Below are 24,448 nucleotides of genomic sequence, written 5' to 3' on the forward strand. Positions count from 1 at the left end.
ATCATCATCATCACATTCAACATTTTCACAATCATCATCATCATCATCATCATCATCATCATTATCATCATGAGTTCTATCATCATCATCATCATCATCATTATCATCAATCATAATCATTCATAATAATTATCATAATTATTGTCTCATCATCATCATCATCATCATCATCATCATGAACTCTATCATCATCATCATCATCATCATCATCATCATCATCAATCATAATCATTCATCATAATCATTCATAATAATTATCATAATTATTGTCTCATCATCATCATTATCATCGATCATAATCATTCATAATAATTATCATAATTATTGTCTCATCATCATCATCATCATCATCATCATCATAATCATCACAATCCTTCATCCTAATCATCATTACTATCATAATCATTTTCTCATCCTTGTCATCATCAACATCATCACAAGTTCTCATGTCATGATAAAATAATAAAAACAAAAAATCAAAAACAAACAGACATATGATGTTTGTGGTGTAAGGAACATATGGACAGCCATGAGTATTTCTGCAAAGCAGATAAACATGTATAACTTCCACACACAACCACACATATCCACACCCAACCTCCCACACAACCTAAACACTCATAACTCATCCACCTCACAAACACATAACACGCACATACACCCTCACCACATAGACAGTACAACCAGACACACATACAATAAACATTAAAGGGAAAGAGACATATATCTAATATATCCATTCAAAAAATAAAGTGATCAACTTACAGAGAGAGAGAGAGAGAGAGAGAGAGAGAGAGAGAGAGAGAGAGAGAGTTATAATGAAGATATAATTTAAAAAAAAATCATTATAACTATAGATTATCAAATGAATAAACAATTCAAGTAAACTATTCCAATAAACTATTCCGATGCCGATAGCAGAAGTTCACACTATTCACTTTTCAAAACACTCTGCTGTTTCTAAAGTTCATCACATCCTGTGCCATGGTTAGCTCTCTCCGTTCGCTTCCTATGCCTCCTGGAAATTCGATTTTCCTTTGCCATCGGCATCGGAATAAATATGATAAGCACACATAAATTTACACAGATATATATATAGAGATAAGGGGAATTAAAATCTATACGAATCAAGAATGTACTTCTGAGTGTTTTTACATATTGTAACATTATCCTCTATGGATAAATCACTGCTTCCATACAGTAATAGCTGCAGATCTAGCGGTATGAAATTGTTCAGATTTCGGTACAATTCGATTCTCTGTTCAACATAATTATTACAGACGAAGAAGAAATGATATGTATCCTCAATAGGATGACCACATTGGCAGTAACTATAATCAATCAGATGAGATCGGAAAAGGTCATTATTTAAAGTACTACAACTATTTCTTAATCTTGCATGCAATATATTAGATTTTCTATTTCCAACAGAGTAATAATAAGGTACTTTTGATATATTAGTGATAGACTTTTTAAAACTAAGTATGAGTTACTTTGCCTAGTTTCTAAATCTAATTGGTTCCAAAGTCGAATAGTAGCCGGGAAAAACGAAATATTGGTCAAATGAAGTCGGTAATTTGGTAAAGAGTAGTTATTGGCGTCTCGGAGGTTATAGTGAGAGTTTTCAGATACTAAAGGAGGCAGTAGAGTGGATAAATAGTTTGGTGTTATGTGATTTGTGACTTTATAGAAAAGTTGCAGTTTTCTCCTAGTACGACGAGTAGCAAGTGGTTCTAAACCACTTTCAGAATATAACGAAAGTCTGCTAGCAAAAGATGGTAATCCATAATTATTCTTGCTATTTCTAAGTTAAGTTTTTCCAATTTGTCTGCATCACCTAGAGAACAACCGTCCCAAACCTCACAACAGTATTCAAATAATGGCAGAATATAAGACTTGTAAATTTTAATTAAAGTTTGTCTGTTTAAAAGATATTTGAGCTTTCGGAGGATACTTACCTGTTTTGATACCTTTTTGCAAATGTTGTCAATATGAGTGGGCCATCTGCAATTTGCATCTAAAGTAACTCCTAGGTGTTTATGGTTATCAACAAATTCTACATCTACATTATTAAAGCTTATATCTACAACATGTTCGTGTTCATTGTTTGAAATAAGTAAAGCTTCCGTTTTCAGAGGGTTGAATTTCACCAGCCATGTTTCAGTCCAATTTTGAATTTTAACTAAGTCATTATTTAGAATTAGAAGTACGTTCTAGGTTCCAACACTGGTTTTCATACGGGAAAGATTTAGTCTATTGTAGATCATGATGAATCTATATATTATATTACTTTTTGAATTAAGTGTCTTTCACGACTAAAAGCGGATTTTGTACAGAATACAAAACATAAGTTATTTGTACGTTTGTATCGTCTTGTCTCACAAACCAGAGTATCCAGAACTGTTGTATTGTTGGTATGACATCAGTCTGTGTTACCTAAGCGGTCATTTTCAGAGTCCACTTCACTAAGATTTAATTTTCTAAAGGCTCAAACTGATATGGATGGATTCCATCTTCTTGTCGGCAATATTCGATAAAGTCATCAACCTCAAATCTCATGTCCAGATCGTATTCAGACATGTCTGTGTTGCTCCTGTGAACATCATAGACTGAAGAGTTCCAAATCATCGTGACTGACCGATACGCTGATCAGCAGTCGACCGACAGGTGCAAATCGCGTACTTTGATGTGCGATATCTCGGCACTCGGCCAACCGATTTTGATGCTGGTTACGACATTCTTCTTTGGTGGTTACATACAATAACATATTTGAATATCGTTTTTCGTTCCGGGTACACTTTTTGTTTTCTCTTTTTATATTAAAAATTGATTAATGATGTATAATACTTGGGGACATTTTTTTTCTCTATTTTACTTTGTTCAGTTTTGAGGAATGAAGTGCGATGCAGTCTGAAAAAATATATACACACACGCTTCACCCCCGAAATCACCAAATCGTCGATTTTTTACTTTCATCTGTTACATTTGTATGGCGTGGAAAGGATGTCAAAATTATATATTTTTGCATAAGCAAAGTTATTTTTACCCATGCAAACATCGAATTTGGCCCAGGCAAAAATTGAATTTTGCAAATTATTTTTGCATATATGCAATATTCTAGTTTTGCATACGCAAAATTCGATTTCTGCATAGGCAAAATTCTATTTTGTACATGCATAATTACAAAATGTATTTGTGCTTATTGGAAATTAAAAAAAAAAAATCCCCTTAAGGGAAGTAATAAAGGAAATAAAACATAACGGAAATAAAAATCTGTTTCACTTCAAGGGAAATAAAAAAAATCATGGAAGCAAAAATCTTTTACCCATCAATAATGAACAATGTTTCTAAAATAGATTGGAGAGACTTTCCGGCTGTCTGAGAAATATTTTTACATATGCACTTTTTTGTTTTGTTTTAAAAGCATATCAAGGGGTTACAAATATATAAAGGTGATACTTTCATGAAGACCAAAAAAGTATCTTTAAGTTATGGTTGTGGATATATACAAATGTGGTATGGAACCGGTTTGGAGACAGGTCCAAGGGGAGGGTTCATTCCATTATACCATGGGGTGGATAGGAAGACAGAGTGGCTTTAAGAATATATGATCAGTTTCATTTACCTTAAGATGAAAAGAATTTTCCTTAAGGGACAAGTATTTTTGCAGTATGTCTGCACATAAGTGAAATTCTTTTTATCTTAAGGGAAGCTAACATTTATTTGAGTAATGTTTTATTTCGCCTAAGTGAAATTCTTTTCACATTAAGGTGAATAAATTATTTGCATGATGGATTTTTTTCACTTAAATGAAATTCTTTTTTCACTTATGTAAAAAAATATCTCCTTAAGAGGATATGGGATTAAATGTTAAAACGGATTACCAATCACTCGCAGGGGGAAGTAGTCTTGGTAACGCTGGATCACACAACGCTGGTTGGTGCATAGGCAAACTTTGATTTCAAATGTATGGAGCGGGAGGTGTGTCACTGGTATTAGATCGAAATCGTTTTTCAATATTTATTGCGATGTTTCCATGAAATATGCAATTTATTCCTAAATCCCTAAAATTTATTCTTAAAGCTAGAAGCATAACTGTGCGTACAGCTAGAAGGTTAGTTTGATTTGTAAGACGTGGGTTTGGGACTGGGGTCCCCGTGATTTTGTGTACGCCGCACCCGGTCCCGGACCCGATCCCCGTACCAGGAATATACATATTATTTTTTTTCTCAACAACGGCTCAATGAATAAATCTCATTTTTTTTTCAAAATCCAACATTTGAAATGAAATGGAAGTAATACCTACAACTTTAGTAATCGTCGATTTACATTTTTCAGAGTGTGATTTTGTGTACGCCGCACTCAACCGTGAAAAGTTACGGTTTTTGGCTGTTTATTCGTAAGTAAAGATTTACTTTTATGATATTTTCGATTCCATACATTAAGTAAACCTAGTTGTTGATACAAATATAAGTTTTAATTACAAAAACTACTTATTTCATTTCAAATCTTGCCTTTTTTTAGATCGCGGCGATGATCACGGGGGTTTTTGTTTACGCCCGGTCCCGTACCAAGGGCAGACTACTCCCGATCCACCGCCCCGTGCTAAGACTACTGGTTTATGAGTCAAAAACCGTAACTTTTCACGGTTGAGTGCGGCGTACACAAACTCACACTCTGAAAAATGTAAATCGACGATTACTAAAGTTGTAGGTATTACTTCCATTTTATTTTAAATGTCAGATTTTTCAAATATTAATCAGGATCTATAAGACAAACATGAGATTTATTCGTTGAGCCATTGTTGAGAAAAAAATAATATGTATATTCCTGGTACGGGGATCGGGTCCGGGACCGGGTGCGGCGTACACGAAATCACGGGGACCTGGGACTGGCATACAATATTTCAGCTCAACATCAATCGGTGGTAGAGAATTTGTGTATCCCGAGCCGAGCCCGAGCCTAAGACCCGAGCCCGAGCTTTGGATATTTTCGTTTTTCTCCTTCATTACTGAATGGATTAAAGTGATTTTTTCTACCAAGATTTGATTTCAGGTTTTAAATCAATCCGTGTAAGTGGATTTTCATGAAATGTATTTTAACGTCCTAAATCGACGATTTTCATTTTTTAGGGGGAGAATTTGTGTAGCCCGCAATCAAGCGTGACCAGAGACTTGTATAATACAAGTCTCTGGCGTGACTATTCATGTTTTTTGCTAATTATTTCCGATACATGCTATTATTGAGAAATATTACTAGATACAAACAACAAGTAAATATAGCTGATTCTAAAAATATAAATTTCAACATATATCTAATGTGACTTCGTGTCAAATTTTGACATTTTTGTAACCGCGCCGACGATCAATGAACTCGCCGTGTTTACCGAGCTTTCACCGAGCCCGTGCTAAGGGCAGATAACTCTACCGATCCCGAGCTTTGTAGAACTTTTAGCCATTCTGGTATAAGAATGTTTCCGGGCTCTGCGACGAGGACGCAGTTCTACAAAGAGCCCATATCATTTTATTTTAATGATTTTATATATATTTACCCATCTTTTCATTATTGTTTATCACATTAAAATATCTTTATCAACATATGTACTTTTGTATTTTTTTACGTAGAAAATAAAGTTTTCATTTGTGGTATAAACCAATTCACTGGTTTACTTTTTATCTGTTACTAAAGCTATTTCTTTTAGTAAAAAATATTTTCATCAATGCATTATTTTAATACAACTACAGTACTATTTTCTTATTGTATTCTAGTTTGAATTTTCGAACATTTAGTACAATGCCAAACGAAACTGTCTCTTGAAAAATGAAAATCTGACTAATCACAAACACATCTATTGTGAAACCACCTATCGCAACCAGCGTCACAACTTACCATATCATCAAAAACATTAGAACTATGACATCCATCTGACTCACAATCGATAAAAATATCATAAGTTAAGGCTTGAGAAACTTTCTTTTTTCTGTATTTAGTAAGTTTTTTCTTTGGAAATTTAGAAAACCTACCATTTGAAATACATTTTACTAGATGCTGTCTCATATAATCTATGTCGAATTCTATTTCTTCACTATCTTCAAACCCATTAAAACAAAACTCTACTAAATTAGCGATGGCAAAAACCCCACAGTCAACCCCATTTGTTTGCTGTTGTATGCTAGGTAAAATTGTTTTTAAGATTTTCCTATTTTCCCCGTATGATGAACTTACCTGCATTTCTAAGGACGCTGACAAATGATCTTTCTGCTTAGTTATACCTATCAAACTATCAAGAATATAAACTTCGTTACCACTTACCTCCTGTACTGATACTACCAAATGGTCCTCACCTGTATGATGGATTTGTGCTGCTGATGCTGTCGTCGGTTTCATTCGTAAAGCATAATCCCACTTACCGTTTCTCAAAACTGGAGCGTAGCCTGTATCTTGCATACCGTTTATATTAGGAAATTGTTTCTTTAAAATGTCCTGAACATAACACATAGTATTTCCGCATAATTTTCTATCCTTTAAAATATCATCTTTTTCTTTAAAACTTATTGCACTCTTACCGTTATCCATCCAAATACGTTTTGTTTCTACTGGCTTACAAATTGACGGTCTATCATCTGAAAGATCTAATATATCACTTACCTTTGGTTTGTGTCTTTTTGGCAGCGAAAGTCGTTTTCTATTAGGTTTTACCTTAGGACTAGTGATAACAATAGGCTCGTTTATACTTACAACATCATCAGTCGGGGCAATTTCCTCTGGTTGATTTATACTCATGTGATCACCACTTATTGTATTTTCTTCTGACTGTTTAATACTCACGTCTTTGGATATATATCTTCCTTCTCTTCCATTATATTTGATAATCTCCTATTTGTTAAAGATAATCTGGACCTAGGTTTGGGCTTTTTAGGAGTACCGATGTCTGAAATATTATGGAGAGATTTAATCACAATCAATTCACATACATGTATATCACTAAAGGCTTTACTAATGTACAGTCACAAAGCTCGGGATCGGTAAAGTTATCTGCCCTTAGCACGGGCTCGGTGAAAGCTCGGTAAACACGGCGAGTTCATTGATCGTCGGCGCGGTTACAAAAATGTCAAAATTTGACACGAAGTCACATTAGATATATGTTGAAATTTATATTTTTAGAATCAGCTATATTTACTTGTTGTTTGTATCTAGTAATATTTCTCAATAATAGCATGTATCGGAAATAATTAGCAAAAAACATGAATAGTCACGCTTGATTGCGGGCTACACAAATTCTCCCCCTAAAAAATGAAAATCGTCGATTTAGGACGTTAAAATACATTTCATGAAAATCCACTTACACGGATTGATTTAAAACCTGAAATCAAATCTTGGTAGAAAAAAATCACTTTAATCCATTCAGTAATGAAGGAGAAAAACGAAAATATCCAAAGCTCGGGCTCGGGCTCGGGTCTTAAGCTCGGGCTCGGCTCGGGATACACAAATTCTCTACCACCACATCAATCTGCGCATGTGCTAATTACCGGAAATGTCTAAGCATCCATTCGGCAGGAGGGTTGCAACGTGGCTAGCTCAAAGTTTGTCTTATAAAAAAACAGCTTTGACGTTTTATACACTCATCTACTGATGGACTGTTAGCTGTGATTATCTACTTCACAGAAAGAACGAAAAGGTCTGTCAAATTGCTAGTGCTTTCGAGAAAAATGTCGCCGGTGTTTGTGTTACTATGATAGGCTAGTTGAGTTGAAAATGAAACCTTGGAAATCATAATATAAGCTTACATTCTTTTTGCTTGATCAAACTAACACATTTTAATATTTGAGTCGAGGAATAACTTTACATATATGTGTATTTATTTGGGCTCTTTTTTAACATAAAGCATTAACTAGATGTTTTTTCTTCATCAAAACATGCTCGGTAGCAATGCTCAACCATTTTTTCCATAATATGTATTTATATAAACTGTATCTTATTTTGTTTATCTATGTTTTCTCATTACAAAACAGAAAACAGATTGGAAATCGGTTGAAAAACAAATTTTCTATGCGATTTTTAAAACACGAAAATCCACTGTCCTAAAATGGCATTTTTTTTCAAATATACAAAAAAGCTTACTCCATGCATCTTGATAAGTTGAATATGATTTTGTTTGTATAAATGATGTAAGAATTGGCCAGTTGTAATATTCAAACTAAAAACAGAACATTCTTCTTTTTTATGTAAGATATTTTAGGTAAAATGTTCTATTATGACCATTCTAAGTGGACGTTACTCCCCTTCTTAAATTTTTAACAAGCGAAACTGAAAGTATATAGATTCAAATATCTTTACGAAGTAGTAATAACACCTCAGTGTAGCTATAACACGATTTAATTGTGTTTTATATATAAACAAATGATAGTAATGTTGGTATGTGATAAACTGCAGTCGACACAAAAAATAAGTCTGTAAATGCGTATATTCAAAACTAGGTCAAGTTGACTTCGATATGACGTTGAGTCTTCGTCAATGAAATGGTGTGTTCATCTGTTATTGTAAACGTTTCATTTGTTTAATATTGATGCTTAAATTGATTTGATTGTTTGCTTAATTCAAACTAATGGATTCCATACAAAACTAGCTCTATAGAGAGAAAATGTGTACATATGGTACTGTACCGCTGTGATCAGGGTCTCTCGGCGCTACTTTCGACCGCCATCTTTGATTTTTCTATGTTTTTCAGTGACCCCCATCTCGAATAAATGACATTTTCATGTGTTTCCCGGGATTGTCATGCATATTATTATATACCCAAAAAATCAGAAATGCCTAAGTAAAACAGCCAGTATGGTCACTCCGTTTGACTCGGCCGGAATCACGGTAATAGTCATAATTCAGTTTTTCAAAAAATCAGCATTCCTTACCCTTTTGCCAATTTTAACATACGAATCATAGTTAAATCAATAGGATTCCTTATGGATATGTTTAGGTACTTTATACGTTTGTACAGAATGATAAAGACAGTTAATTCCTCCGGATACTAAACCCTATAATTGGGGTACATTTTTTAAAGCATTTCTAAGATATTGATACGAGTTACCTGCCCTTTGCTTGAGCATTGCTACCCTCGGTACACTTGTGCCAAGAAATATTTGAAAAATAACCGAACGGTTTGTAATCAATGATAAACCCCTCCACTAATGTTTTGATTTGGTATATTTGTTAAGGGATAGCTACATACACATTTAAAACAGATATTTCAATACAAAATGATTTGAATTAGATAAAACGAACAAGTTTATATCTGGTATATGGGTCTTATCAGAAACTATAGAATTCAGAGAGCTTATCTAAACATTTTTTTTTGTGAAACTGTTACAATAATATAATTGTATTAGTGTCCATCTATGCCATGCCAGGCTTCTTGTTTTTGCTCAAAAGATAACAATAGTGATGTATTGATAACGTAGTAGGGCCGTGGGCTTTACCATGACTGCATGAGAGGGTGTCTCCTCAACTGGCATTGTGTTCTAATATAAATGAACAAATATAAACTAATTCCAAACCGGTGACACCCAGTCATGTCCTGCCCCTAGCTTCTACCCCAGGTTCCATGTGCCAATGGTTAAGAGTGAAAATATCTTGTAAAAATGACATAAACTTAACAATTTATTATGTAAACAAGATGATATGAGGTGCTGCAACGGCAGGGTTTTTGCCAGGCATATTTTGGGTCCGGTATACGGACCCATTCCCAATTGAAAATTGGCAGGTATTTTCCCAATTTCGGTCTATATTTTCCCAATTCCAGTCTGTATTTTCCCAATCGCTGTTAACATAAGACAACCTAAAAATTTGGATTGATACGAGCTTCCAGTCATTATTTTGTCAACGTTAAAATGTTACCGTGAGTCATCGTGTTGTTGTTGGTTTTGCGATGCGCGCATGCGCTTGGATAGTCTTATTGAAGTCATATATATCTGCGTTTGAATAGCCCGTTTAAAGGGGAGTTTAATGCAAAGCGTTTACGTACGTTGACTCGTTCTATTTACTGAGGTCAAATCAAGTACTGGACTTGGGACGATGTCACACAATTCCAAATATTACGCAAAGAAGATTTTTCTCAAAGATTCCAACAAATATCCTGAAAAGAGATGTTGACTTGTATTCATTTGTACAAATATTATGAAAAGAAACAGCTAAGCTTGTATAATTCATATATTTTTCCAATTTTATAATATATTCCATAATTTGTGGAAAATGCCGATGATATTTTCCCAATTTTTGTTCAAGGACCCTTTCCCAAAATAGCTGGCAAAAACCCTGGCAACGGTAATCTGTGGTATGATATATCGCGGTATAAATGGCATGGTTCGGTTCACAGTATTTGATCTCGCATCACAGTATGCTAACGGTTCAGGCTGTTTCCGATTTTCTGCACAGTCATTTGTATCGCTCATTTGAATTACATATACAGTGCATTCCGCTTAATCGGGTTGCCTATTTGTGGGGACTTTTTACCCGATTAACCGACTTATGCAATAAGCCGAAATGCACATCGCCATCTTGGATTTGGTCCGTAATGGTTGTCAGACTTGGGTCGATTTTGGATGAAAATATTTGCGTTATTATTGTTAATAAACAGTGTTTTTGTTCGTGCTTTTACTGATGTCAAATTGTCAGATTACTATTACTAATTGTATAAAAATGTGTGTATTAAAATAACAAAACCTTACTGATTTTCTTATTCGCGGCACAGTACAATCGTAGCACCTCAAATCGGGGGTCATACATCCCTGTTTCATCCACATATTCCTAATTTGACATACAATCTAAGGACTCGCCGACAATTACAGCTAAAATCATTTATGTTTATCATAGAGACATTCTTATGTTCGCTTTGAAGTTTAAAATATTCCATATTATTTCCAATTACCAAAGCACAAGATCGGTGAAACCGAGTTTATTTAGGTCGTTTCCTGTGGTATAGATTTATACGAACTTGACACTGGCAATCACTGATAAAACAATGCGAAATCCAATGTAATGTTTTTTATTAACCAGTTCTAATCCTTACCTGAATAGGAATTAAAAGCTAACGTCGGGCGTCTGTCCTTTTACTGCTCGCTACTGTTTTTTAACTCACCTGTGTACCGGTGTCATCACATTTCCCCGTGCATGGCGAACCCCTCTATTTGGATTCGCCATATACAGTAAGCGGTGATATCAATCGATCTGTAGCAATGTCAGACCCAGGTCAAAACCTATTGTTTTGGTTTCTGCTTCGAAGATTTTTCATCCCAGAAGTAAAAGTTTAATTGTCTAGTCGCTTAATTATGCTTTTAAACCCCCAATACGTTCAGCTGCTGCTGACTCTAAAAATAACATTTAATTTTACCCACAATTCTTAGTCGACTTCCTGTTGGGGAAAACCCCACGAGGCAGAATCAACAACATCATGACAAAACCCCGACATAACATTACCGTTTAAGGTAATATTTAACCGTTTTTTGACATTTTAACCATCTAAATTACACTATTTGTTGATAAATGTCTAAAACTTTAAGAAATACGTGATGACTTTCGTGAAAATCGGAGCATTTCTATTTTTTTTGTTCCGATTGTTTATTCGAATAACCGAAAAATACGACTTTTCCAACCCAATTAAACAAATTTTTTAACATGATTTAAGAGAAAATGGTTTTGGTTTTTGAAATTTTACCCAATTAAACGAAATACCCGATTAAGCGTTACCCGATTAACTGGAATGTACTGTATATAGAAACTTTTCTGGATCAGTGTAGCTGAAACAGGTGGTTTAAATTTATTTAAAATCATTTAAGAATCAAAATTGTGGAGGCGAAGTCTTCCCGATCATTCCATGAGCTGGTTGCTACTGTCAGGAATCCTGTATTTTGATTGGCTGATGACGATTCACAGATCTAGGGTATTTCCTAACCTGAGTAATGTTTCTCACTTCTTCATTAAAGGTGTAATTTTGCTACAGCTAAATCATACGATGTACACCAATCATATTTATCCTACGTAAAACCCGGAGCCGTCCACGAAAAAAAAAAAGTTCACTCATCAGTATCAGGGCCGTTTTCGTTTTCGCGGTCCAAACAGTTTGACCAGTGTACATGTTGTTAGTTTATGAAATAAAGACAGACCTGGTGATTTTATATTACTTTCAGATGAGCCTTGACAAAGACTTTCAAGGCCTGTATTAACATTTGCAAGTCTGTCAAAATAAGCCTACTATCAGTACTGTACTGAAATATTACATTTAAATACTGACGGACTGCATGGTTTGTTCTCATAAATGAACAGACCCAGATTGATTGGAAATTGAGTAGAATTTTAATTCAAAACAAAATAAATCAAGATTTAGATTAGATAATCTAAGAAGAAAACAATTCATTTTTGTAAAACATATATCAACCCATGCCAATGTGTCAATTGTCAAAATGCCTTATCACTAATAATAAGCATGTCAAAACTTCTTGGAGTCAATATTTTTTTTCAATTAAACTTTATTAGGATTTTTATAATAACAGCTGTAATGTGATGGCTGAATTTGTACAAATAAGTAACCTTTATGAGTGAATTCGTTCTAGTACCCCTGGATTTATGTATGTATCCCTCCAATTTTCAGAGGAGGGGTACACATATCGTATCGTGAGGGAAGCGTATCGTTGCAGCACTAATAAATGTTGACAAAAAGATTGACTGCATGGGAATATAGAGATAATTTAAGCTTGATTAATAGCTTTCAATTAGGAATTATGGAATTGGTCCCGATGCCTTTGCTATGCTACATCTATGGTAAACTAGCCTTAATATTTATTATATATATATATATATCTAACATTAAAATGACATGGAATATTTATTTTAAGCATTTTAAACTGAATATATTCAGTCATTTCATTTGTGATTTGGAATCATTGATTGTAACATGAAGTCATAATAATAATAGCATCCTGTTAAAGATATCAGTTGCAATATATTACTCTTCTTTGCTTGGTAGGTTCACAATACTGTCCTAACAAGATGGCTGACTCTGATGGATTGCCAGGCACTCAACCTCAACAAAATCCTGTTCGCCAGTTCTTCAGACGGATAGGAACGGTAATGATATAACAAGACCTTTATAATATAAATACTTTATTAATTACTTGTAATTATTGCTTAAATGGCCATGGGTGTAGAAACTTTCCCCAAGTACCATACTCACACGACATTTAAAACGCTCATTTACATTGAAAAATTCAAACTGGCGCGAGGACATTCAATGTTTTGGGGTTACCGTGGGTGTAGAAACTTTACCCCAGGTACCTGATCTTTGCAACCCCTAACTACATCAGTGTGGTCTAGCTAGCTTTGGTAACATGTGCATGTAATTTGTAGCCCGTTTTTACTTTGCAAAGTTTATACATCACACATTTCGGCATAGGCATGGAGCCATGTTGTTTGTTTGACATTTATAGTTAATATGTTCTTTCCGCATGACTAGAAATGTACATAAGTTTTTCTTTTATAACAGAACTCTGACAAATGAATCGACAGATGTACCAGTTTGGTACACTATAAATAGGGATTGTTTTATTGCGTTTATATCACTGTAAACGCAATAAAACAATCCCTATTTATAGTGTACCAAACTGGTACATCTGTCGATTCATTTGTCAGAGTTCTGTTATAAAAGAAAAACTTATGTACATTTCTAGTCATGCGGAAAGAACATATTAACTATAAATGTCAAACAAACAACATGGCTCCATGCCTATGCCGAAATGTGTGATGTATAAACTTTGTGATACATTTTATGTTTTCAGTTGATAGTCACAATCCACAATTTTTGTCTCAGATTAACTATGGTTGACAAATGCAACAGGTATTCACACAGATTTAGTAGTGATGTGGTCAAATGTTCTAAACGAACTGTGCACTTCAGCCATTCGTTGTTAGCTTACCTTGTGAAGTTAAATACAGTGGAACTTTGTTAACTCGAACTAGGAACACTTTAATATCCTGCTTAACTCGAAGTACTTCGTTAGTCCTCACCGAATTCTCTCTTTTACTTATCTTAGTAAAACAAAAATTGGAACATTTGAATTCGGGAAACTCGAAAAACCTGGATAATACGAAATAAAAATTTTATCCCAACAATACAAATCCTACTTGAAATGTTCAAATAACTCGGAAGTATCGTTTTTGAGTCTTAACAACGATTGGTGATAAACACTGACATTTTTTCAACATCAAATTTCTGGTTGTTATACTGAAGGTATCTGCACTTCAAACCTACACTACAGATTATTATATGCTACTAAAAGTTTTCAATAAACCAATTAAACAAATTGTCTGTGGAATCCTATAACAAGAACGCTCGTGATAAAAAGTACTGTACTGATTTACCTACATCGGGTAATAGGTGGTCGCCGATAATAATGCACACTACTGTCAATGCAACTCGCCTACCCGCTCGCTCAAGCGGAACAAATCTCTTACACACAGTGTTAGGTAATGGTTCTGTTTTATATATAATGGTGTTATTTAAATGGTTATTTGATTTGACGTTAATAAATTGTTATTAGGTTGAATTCTGTTGTATCGTTATTCCTTTTGCAAACATGACGTATGTGTACATTATCGTTATATTAAATTGACTTAGTTAAAGAAACTTTATCTGAACTGTTTATTGGCAAAACTACACCAAACTATGATTGACAGAACGATATACCTGTACATGTATTGACCAGTCTTTACACTAAACTGATGAGTGTCAGAGCGGAGTTATAATAATCATATAATGTTGACAAATATTGACAAAACTTTGCACCAAAAATGACAACCTGCATAATTCGAACACCCGGATAACTCAAACTTTTCTCTCGTGATTCCATTGACTTCGAGTTAACAAAGTTCCACTGTATTCACTCATTTCTGCGATCTTTAGTTTGACAAAATGCTCACTTTAAATTTGCATTAGCTTTTTGTACAGAGATCATCGGTAACAGGAGAAAATGCTAAGATTGTGTTGATCAGTCCTTTGAAAATGCTCCATCTAGTTGACGTCATGATTATGTCAGCGATTCCCGCGCTTATTACTCCGCTGAGTTTTTTTAATTTTTGACAGTGAAGTTTACTATTAATTAGAAATTACTAGAGGGATATTTCTCAAACTTTGTAGGTTCCCCTTGGTCCCTCGTTCAGCCTATTAAAGTTTGGGTATGAGAAAACATAAAGGCTGACAGATGATGGCCATCTTGGATTTTGATAATTCTGAAACATTACTTATATAGGTTCCCCTTGCAATTGGTCCCTAATATAAACACCTGAAGTTAAATATATATATGTTAATAAGAAGATAAAAAATGCAAAATACAGTCAAACTTGTAATAGCGGACACCCTTATATAGCGGACACCTGTCCATAACGGACACTTCCAGGAATCCCCAATGAAAATCACTATATAAATATCATGTATATAGCGGACACCTTCCTAATGCGGACAGCGGACACTTATTTTTGTCCGTAAAGTTGTTAAAAATTCCGTATAACGGACACGTGAAACCATAGCCGTGTTGATATTTGTGTGTAAAACGTTTCTAAATAACAAGCAGAGCATTAATTACTCAACTCCCCTGGCAGCAATGCTAACTTAGGAAGCCACTTTATCAGTCACTAATAGTCATGTTACCTGTAAGTTGCTGTAACAATGGGCAGTAATTACAAGAGGGTGACCGATTCAGGGATCACCATGGCTTCAGATTTTACTATGGAGGAACCTGCGGGGACATTTTCCCAGTGCGCCGCAAGACCATTATTAATTAATTAAAGGGAGATAATTTGTTTACATGAGTTATGTCCCTTTTCATTTTTAGGGAGATGATTTATTGTAGAGTAGTTATATCCCCTTAGAAATTGTTTTGAGAAATAATGATAAACTATTTTAATCATGGTAATATGAATTTATTTATTCAATATGTAAGAAAAATAAATACAGCATTTACCAATCTCTGACTCATCCATATTTGTACATCCTTAAATTAATACATTGCTCATTCTTCATTCTCTTTACCAACTCAGACTTTCTCAAACTCATGGTCTCTCTCTATCTCTCTTTAAGATTACCAATTAAATGTTACTGATACACTTCCAAAGCTCAAGTTTCTTAAAATAATAAGCACTATGATATCACACAAAACACAATAACAATATGTAATGTCACAGCACTAATATAATATGATTTCACAATTGTCAGTCATTTTCACACACAAATTGTCCATTTTCTTACAGCCCAACTTCACACTTCATTGTCCTCAGGATCAAACAATGTGGTGATGGTGATATTTCTTTTTCTGATCTGTGTCCATAGGTCTGCTGTCCTATTTACAAAACATGCCTACAAATCAAATGAAACATTCAAAGTTAATAAAAATAAATTAATGAAATGTTTAAACATGAAACTTTCACTCTAGGTAAATACTTGGACCTAATCACTGAAAATATTGAAAAAGAATTAATTTTAATTTTTGGTTTTATGATTAAACAAAGTCAGTATATAAGTCACTAATGTGAAATTTGGAAATAATACATTTTTTTATCAAATATCAACTATTAAGTTTGTTTACATTAAATATGTACAGGCCTATAAATCAGTCATATACAAACTAGCCAATAGAGTTCTAACATTTTAAAAAAATAATTTAAAAATAATATTTTTTATTATGACATGTAAGAGATTTATATTATACAAAATACATTTTAGTAACCATTTGACACCTAAATAACTTACCTTCATCTTCGTGGTACTTTAGCCATAAATATTTCTTCATTCAGTCGGTAAAAATGACGATCTGTGTTTTGACTTTGTCGGTGAACAGACCGGGCTAAGCCTTCTGTCGTTTCGGCGAATTCTCGAAAAATGATTCAATAGACTGCTGCTTTAGTTGTCGCTTCATGATTACAGAATGAAATTATAATCATCGGTCTTTTTGTTCTACAGTTCATGTTACTTTCGTTTTGCAAACTCCTCATTTCTTCACAAACGCAACATCCATGTCACGTGTGTTATAAAGTAATCGGGGTCATATATGCGTTTGACTTTAATTATCGAAGCCATTTAAGCCTTTATTCGACACAGATCGACCGCTGTCAAAACACAAACACGCGGTTCGTGGCCTGATCAATTAAGCCATCAATTAATATTGGTATGATTGATATAATTACATCGGTTAATTCGTCGGGGTATTGGATGTCCAGGTCATTGAATGAAGTGTCAAAAGTCGCCCTGGCGTGTGAACAGGTAATTAACTGGCCTCAAGCTCTTACCTTTGCAGTCAGTAAAACACTACACAGTCGGCGGTATCTGGGGCTCACCACGGGATTAACAGAGTTTTGAATACGAAGATCGGCGGGGCAGATTTTTTTTTACTATGGCGCTACATGATTTTACTATGGCGGGTAGACATTTTACTATGGCGCTGCTCCATAGTAAAACAGCCCGTGGTGATCACTGCGATTGCCATCGGCAGAGGTGTTTGTTTACTCAACCCCACTGGTGACAGCTAAGCTTAGCCATTCAACCATAGCCTAGACAACAAGAATGGTCAGGGGGTAATTAAATCATTATCAAGACCAACAAAAGAGGGACAAAGCAATAGTTATGTCTGTCATAATTGTTTTACTTACAAAATCAACCGTATGCAAATCTGACAGGGCAGGCACATGGCTGTCAGCCGCTATTTTCTCACACTCGGAACTCCTCGGAATATGACTACGTGACATATTAAGAACAGCTGAAGAGTTCCGAGTGTCTTTGTATACACTATACTAATTGTCTGAACCAGAAAACGGTATTTATTGTATTAAATCCCTACATGGATTTCAGAAAATATGTCTCAAAATAAATGCTTACGGATTATAATTATCAGAGGAAAATGCACTTTCATTTATAAAGAGTTAATGTTGTAATAGGAAAGATATTTCAAACATATTTATTTTCCAAAATATTGAGGATTAATGAAAATTGTTTTACTATAAGAATTACCTTTACTTTTTTGACTATGTTGAGTATTTGTCTGAATAGATATTCAGTATAGTGTGATATTGTGAAGATTTGTTTTGAAACTATAGGCTTAATATAAATTATTAAAAATATCAACTTCAATTTTTGTGTCAGATGAATGATTGAAAATTAATCAATTAAGCATTTATCTTTAATTATTTGTCTTTTATTCAATTGTTTAAGTGTTTAAATATAATTAATCAGGAGACATATAGTGTACTATAAACAGACTTTGGTTTGTTTCTTCGTTTATAAGGGACATAACTCGTTGAACCTCTATATAAAGGACACCTCTCTATAAAGGACACTTTTGTCTTGTCCCTTAGGTGTCCTTTATAGACAGGTTCGACTGTAATGTCACATCAGCGCATTTTACACGTCAACGTGATGGATGTGACAGAGACGGAAAATATTTAGTATTCTCCTTCCAAAAATTAGAAATTCAAACTAATACAGTATATTTGGCAGCAAAATTAAAGGAAAACATATTCAGCTGGGTTTGATAATGTTTAAATGTAAATTGGTTTGATCCCTTGTTAATATTAATATTGTTTTAAAATAAATATACCAACCCACTACACAAGCAGATTTTTACTTTTTTTGTTTCCCTTTTTTCATATTACTTTTTAATAATTTTGTTGAAGGATATAAACTTTCACATACACAACATGAAAAAAAGCTGCAAATATTTCATGTTTAATGTCTGGTTAGAATTTTGTAATCAAATGAACAGTTAATGCGACGTTATGCAAGACGGAATTGGTATGATGGACATTACAAGTGAACAATCATTCTTTTATCAGTACACATACAGATAATGCGTGTCGCACGCACGGGAGGCCGTCTTTAAATGACTTTAGCTGTTAATAGGATGTTAAGAAAATAAACCAAACCAAACCAATACAGATAATGTATTATTTTAAAACATTTATACAGTGCAACTTCCGAAAACCGAACCTTCTAAAAACCGAACACCTCTGAATACCGAACGAATTGACATTGTACGGAATTGGTCCTTCTTTATTATAGTATTAAAAAACTTCCAAATACCAATCCCTCTGAATTCCGAACACCGGACTGATTTTGTGTCTGGTTCCTGTTAAAATATAGCAAAAATTACTTCTGAAAACCGGCCTTACCTGAGCGAATATGACACGAGGTCAGGCCAGTCAACCGTGAAACAACAACTGTGACGGGTATTGTGTGAAGCCTTATTGTCTCGGGACCTACGTATGTGATTTGTACAGGTATCCAATATATATCCCAAGGGGGCATTATGACGGATGGCCTTGTTTATAATCAACACAACAATTATGAAACAATGCCACACTTCATTGAAGCGCGTCGGTTCGTTTATCTTCTCAATGCAAGTAGAGCTAGTAGCCTGAGTTTCGCATTTAATTTAAATGAGACCCAAAGGGGGTTGTTTTCGTAAATGAAGCCTGTGATATTTTTTTAGACAACAGCGATGTCGGAAATACGACCAGTATCATCTGATCAATTGTAATTGATATTGAAACAAAACATCTTCACACCCTTTAATATTAGTCGATATGTAAAATATTCCGTATTGGACTATCGGCCCCATCCACATGACAGAAGCTTCACCGGATGTAACAAAATGTAGGTCGATCGTAAAGTGTAGTTGTACATGTGAAAATACTGTTTAAAACTATAGTTATAGTCATTTGCCTTTCTTATATATTCTGCAATAGATACATTGATTAACTTTCATAATATGCATATTAAAATATTGTCTACGTGATACCGGCACGGTTTGTAATCGGGTGCATTCTAATAAAACATCGTCCGACCAATTATATCCGGAATTCGACCGGTCATTTTTCGATCAACCTCTCCAAACCGAACCCTCTGTAAACCGAACAAATATTCATGTCCCATGCATGTTCGGTTTATAGAGGTTCCACTGTAATACAAATTTTTTAGAATGACTAAATTCCACTTTTTCCATTTTATTTTTGCTAATGTTTCACTTGGACAGAAATTCAAAGCTAGTGTTACAAAGAGATAGATGATATAAGTGCTAGTACTAGTGTTATAAGAGACAGAAAATATTAGTTTTGAGGGATGAGAAATCTTCATTTTAATTTGAATTGAATTAATTGCAGCCTTCTCTGTATGTGGTATGTATAATTTCATACATGATCCAGAATTTGATTTCAGGGATATAAAAATGTGCTCAAGCATACAAGAAACTGCATCAATAATTGAAATATTCTTGATTAAGTCGTCAAAATCCCAATGCTTGAGACTGTCACGTTATTAGTACATGGTAATACACATCTTTGCAAAAAAAACAAAAAAAAAAACAGTTCATTCTTTAAATGAAGATAAAAAAGATTTTTTTATATAATTGGGAATGCTTTACCTGGTATTAGAATTTAGAAATGTTAAACAAGATCTCTCAGAGAGATTATGTCATCAAGTTTTTCTTCACATTCCTCTTATATTTCAGATCAAGTAGGCAATTTGATCACTTAACTTTAAAGTCTGGTTTATCAATGTCTGAAAAATAAAAGAAACCAAATAATTAATTACATTCTTAACAAAAATTATCTTCATTTATCATTGATCTAGGTAATTTCTGTCGTATTGTTATATATGTCGTTCCAATTCCATGTTTGATCAAATAGCAAATGCAGTGATATGCTTCTTGGAATTGAATTCAACAAAGTGATTATGTCCGCTGTAATCAGTTTAATGCAAATGTCTATTTATTTAACAGATTTCAGAGAAGTTTCAGACACAATAGAAAGAATTTCAATAAAATCAAAGCATATAGACCCTGGATACATACATTATGACAGATGGCACACTCAGAGGCCCCTTAACATTATCTTGGAGGATAGTATGCAACAGGTCATCTCCTACCCATTTATTTTTAGCCCACCATCATGAGATGGTGGGCTATTCAAATCGCCCTGCGTCCGTGGTCCGTCGTCCGTCCGTCCCTCCGTCCGTCCCTCCGTCCGTCCGTCCCTCCGTCCGTAAACAATTCTTGTTATCACTATTTCTGAGAAAGTACTGAAGGGATCTTTCTCAAATTTCATATGAAGGTTGCCCTTGGTGCCTAGTTATGCATATTGCATTTTGAGACCAATCTGAAAACAACATGGCCGACAGGCAGCCATCTTGGATTTTGACAATTGAAGTTTGTTATCACTATTTCTGAGAAAGTATTTAAGGGATCTTTCTCAAATTTCATATGAAAGTTGCCCTTGGTGCCTAGTTATGCATATTGCATTTTGAGACCAATCGGAAAACAACATGGCCGACAGGCAGCCATCTTGGATTTTGACAGTTGAAGATTGTTATCGCTATTTCTGAGAAAGTGCTCAAGGGATCTTTCTCAAATTTCATATGTAGGCTCCCCTTGGTGCCTAGTTATGCATATTGCGATTTGAGACCAATCGGATATTAACATGGCCGACAGGCAGCCATCTTGGATTTTGACAATTGAAGTTTGTTATGGCTATTTCCGAGAAAGTACTGAATGGATCTTTCTCAAATTTCATATGAAGGTTCCCCTTGGTGCCTAGTTATGCATATTGCATTTTGAGACCGATCTGAAAATAACATGGCCGCGACAGGCAGCCATCTTGGATTTTGACAATTGAAGTTTGTTATCGCTATTTCTGAGAAAGTACTGAATGGATCTTTCTCAAATTTCATATGTAGGTTCCCCTTGGTGCCTAGTTATGCATATTGCGATTTGAGACCAATCGGAAAACAACATGGCCGACAGGCAGCCATCTTGGATTTTGACAGTTGAAGATTGTTATCGCTATTTCTGATAAAGTACTGAAGGGATCTTTCTCAAATTTCATATGAAGGTTCCCCTTGGTGTCTTGTTATGCATATTGCATTTTGAGACCAATTGGATAACAACATGGCCGACAGGCAGCCATCTTGGATTTTGACAATTGAAGTTTGTTATCGCTATTTCTGAGAAAGTGCTGAAGGGATATTTCTCAAATTTCATATGTAGGCTCCCCTTGGTGCCTAGTTATGCATATTGCGATTTGAGACCAATCGGATAACAACATGGCCGACATGCAGCCATCTTGGATTTTGACAATTGAAGTTTGTTATCGCTATTTCCGAGAAAGTACTGAATGGATCTTTCTCAAATTTCATATGAAGGTTCCCCTTGGTGCCTTGTTATGCATATTGCATTTTGAGACCGATCTAAAAATAACATGGCCGACAGGCAGCCATCTTGGATTTTGACAATTGAAGTTTGTTATCGCTATTTCTCAAAGTACTGAATGGATCTTTCTCAAATTTCATAAGTAGGTTCCCCTTGGTCCCTTGTATTGCATTTTTGGACTAGTCTGTCCTGAAAACAACCTGACAAACAAACAGCCATTATCGTTAAATCTCAAATTTCTTATATAGCTAGGATTCCCTTGTTTGAAAAGTACTGGAGGGATGTCTCAATTTGCACAGATTAGTAAAATGAAGGGAAAAGTAGAGAAAAGATCAATCTGACATGGAACCTATGAAGATCATTCAATGGTGGGCGCCAAGATCCCTCTGGGATCTCTTGTAGGTCATCTGCTACTCCTTCTTAATACCTTATTATGGATTACAACCAAGGTCTGAATTATCATTTTCATCTTTTATCCTAGAAAAGCAATTTCAGGTCAAAGGTTGGGGTCACAGTACTTAAACTCTTACCTGTGATAATTACCGGGTACATCAAATTATAAAGCCATACTGTTGGGTTTTGTTTAGCCCACCATCATCACATGGTGGGCTATTCAAATTGCCTTGCGTCCATGGTCCTTGGTCTGTCCGTCCGTCCCTTCAACCGTGACTGACAGGCAGCCATCTTGTATTTTGACAATTGAAGTTTGTTATAGCTATTTCTCGGAAAGTATTGAAGGGATCTTTCTCAAATTTCATATGTAGGTTTCCCTTGGTCTGTAGTTATGCATATTGCATTTTTGGGACCAATCGGGAAAAAACATGGCCGACAGGCAGCCATCTTGGATTTTGACAATTGAAGTTTGTTATCGCTATTTCTCGGAAGGTACCGAAGGGATCTTTCTCAAATATCATATGTAGGTTCCCCTTGGTCAGTTTTATTGCATTTTGGGACCAATCTGAAAACAGCATGGTCGACAGACAGCCATTATCGCTAGAATCTCAAATTTCATATATAAGTTCTCCTTGTTTGAAAAGTACTGGAGGGATGTTTCTCAATTTACACAGATTAGTAAGAGGAAGGGAAAAATAGAGAGAAGATCAATCTGACATGGAACCTATAAAGATCATTCAATGGTGGGCGTCAAGATCCTTCTGGGTTCTCTTGTTAAACTTTCTGCTATATAAATGATATAATTTCAGTTAAAAATCAGCATGTGCTTGCTTAAAATTGCAGGAAAACAACTTGAATCTTAGCTCAACTGCAGTCAGTGTCCACATAATGTCCATCGTATGGAATTCCATCCAAAGTAATGATTTTCAATTAATACCAAATCTTACTCGGCTTTGAACTAATAAGGGCATTTAATAAACATCAGAATATTTTAGATGTTTATTATTGTACAACTAAAATGTCGTTCAACTCGAGATGTTTTTGAAACTTTATTAATCTAGGCAAATGGTAGAATTATATGTCCAAGAGGACGTCCATAATGCAATTTCCGTCCTCTTATAACACCCCTTCATCGAGTTTCCGTCCAAAAATATTCACTTTTGCTATTTCAATGAACAAATGCGATCCTGTCACTGATACAGAGAATCTCGCACTATGCAAGAGTTGACTGTCGATGTATTATCGTCAAAAAACAGAAGTTTTTTTATCGTCATATGGAGATTATATGTGGACGGAAACTTTACCTTTTGATGAAATGATTGTAACGTGAAGTAATGCATATCCTCACAATACTCCTATATACAATACTTTATTTCTAAATCAGTACACATTTCTTTACACGATGAACACATTCCTTTCAATATATATTGGTATAAGAATATGCAGAATTAATAACAACTGACAACATTCGCAGTGGGCGGACATTTGTAACACCCGTAATGACCACATGTACACAACATGTGTATTATTCATACAGTAACTTCAAACTTTATTTTTCAATCACATTTTTTCATAATTTTAATGTGTTCTTGTTAGACTTCATCTGTGTGTAAAAATACCATACAAAGACAAAATACAAAACAATAGAAATTTGTATGTCATATTTGTAACCGGAAGTCATTAAAATTTTAGCCAACTATTGAAATTAAAATCAATTTTCTAGAGTCATACTTCTTTAGATAATTATAAAATTATGTTTATTATTAAACAACATTATAATGGTCACTATAACATGTTATGTGGAGTACTTTACCCTCCACTTT

General features: G+C 34.6%; 1 protein-coding gene and 1 long non-coding RNA gene across 4 annotated transcripts in view; one reads left to right on the forward strand and one right to left on the reverse strand.

Annotated features, from left to right (window-relative positions):
* Positions 1-7,526: 7,526 nt before the first annotated feature.
* Positions 7,527-24,448, forward strand: part of LOC117344525 (protein RER1-like) — a 50,260-nt gene continuing 33,338 nt past the window's right edge. For all 3 annotated transcript variants that reach the window (XM_033907292.1, XM_033907293.1, XM_033907294.1), the window contains exons 1-2: positions 7,527-7,678; positions 13,016-13,116. In XM_033907292.1, coding sequence (XP_033763183.1) covers positions 13,039-13,116 — 78 coding nt within the window. In that variant the 5' untranslated portion in view covers positions 7,527-7,678; positions 13,016-13,038. The remainder of the gene's footprint in view (positions 7,679-13,015; positions 13,117-24,448) is intronic.
* LOC117344526 lies at positions 15,947-17,101 on the reverse strand. The gene is made up of 2 exons (XR_004536203.1): positions 16,790-17,101; positions 15,947-16,396 (listed from the first exon to the last, which is right to left on the reverse strand). It is a non-coding gene; the product is annotated as an uncharacterized LOC117344526 (long non-coding RNA).

Source organism: Pecten maximus, chromosome 16 (assembly GCF_902652985.1).
Source record: "Pecten maximus chromosome 16, xPecMax1.1, whole genome shotgun sequence".
Taxonomy (NCBI): domain Eukaryota; kingdom Metazoa; phylum Mollusca; class Bivalvia; order Pectinida; family Pectinidae; genus Pecten; species Pecten maximus.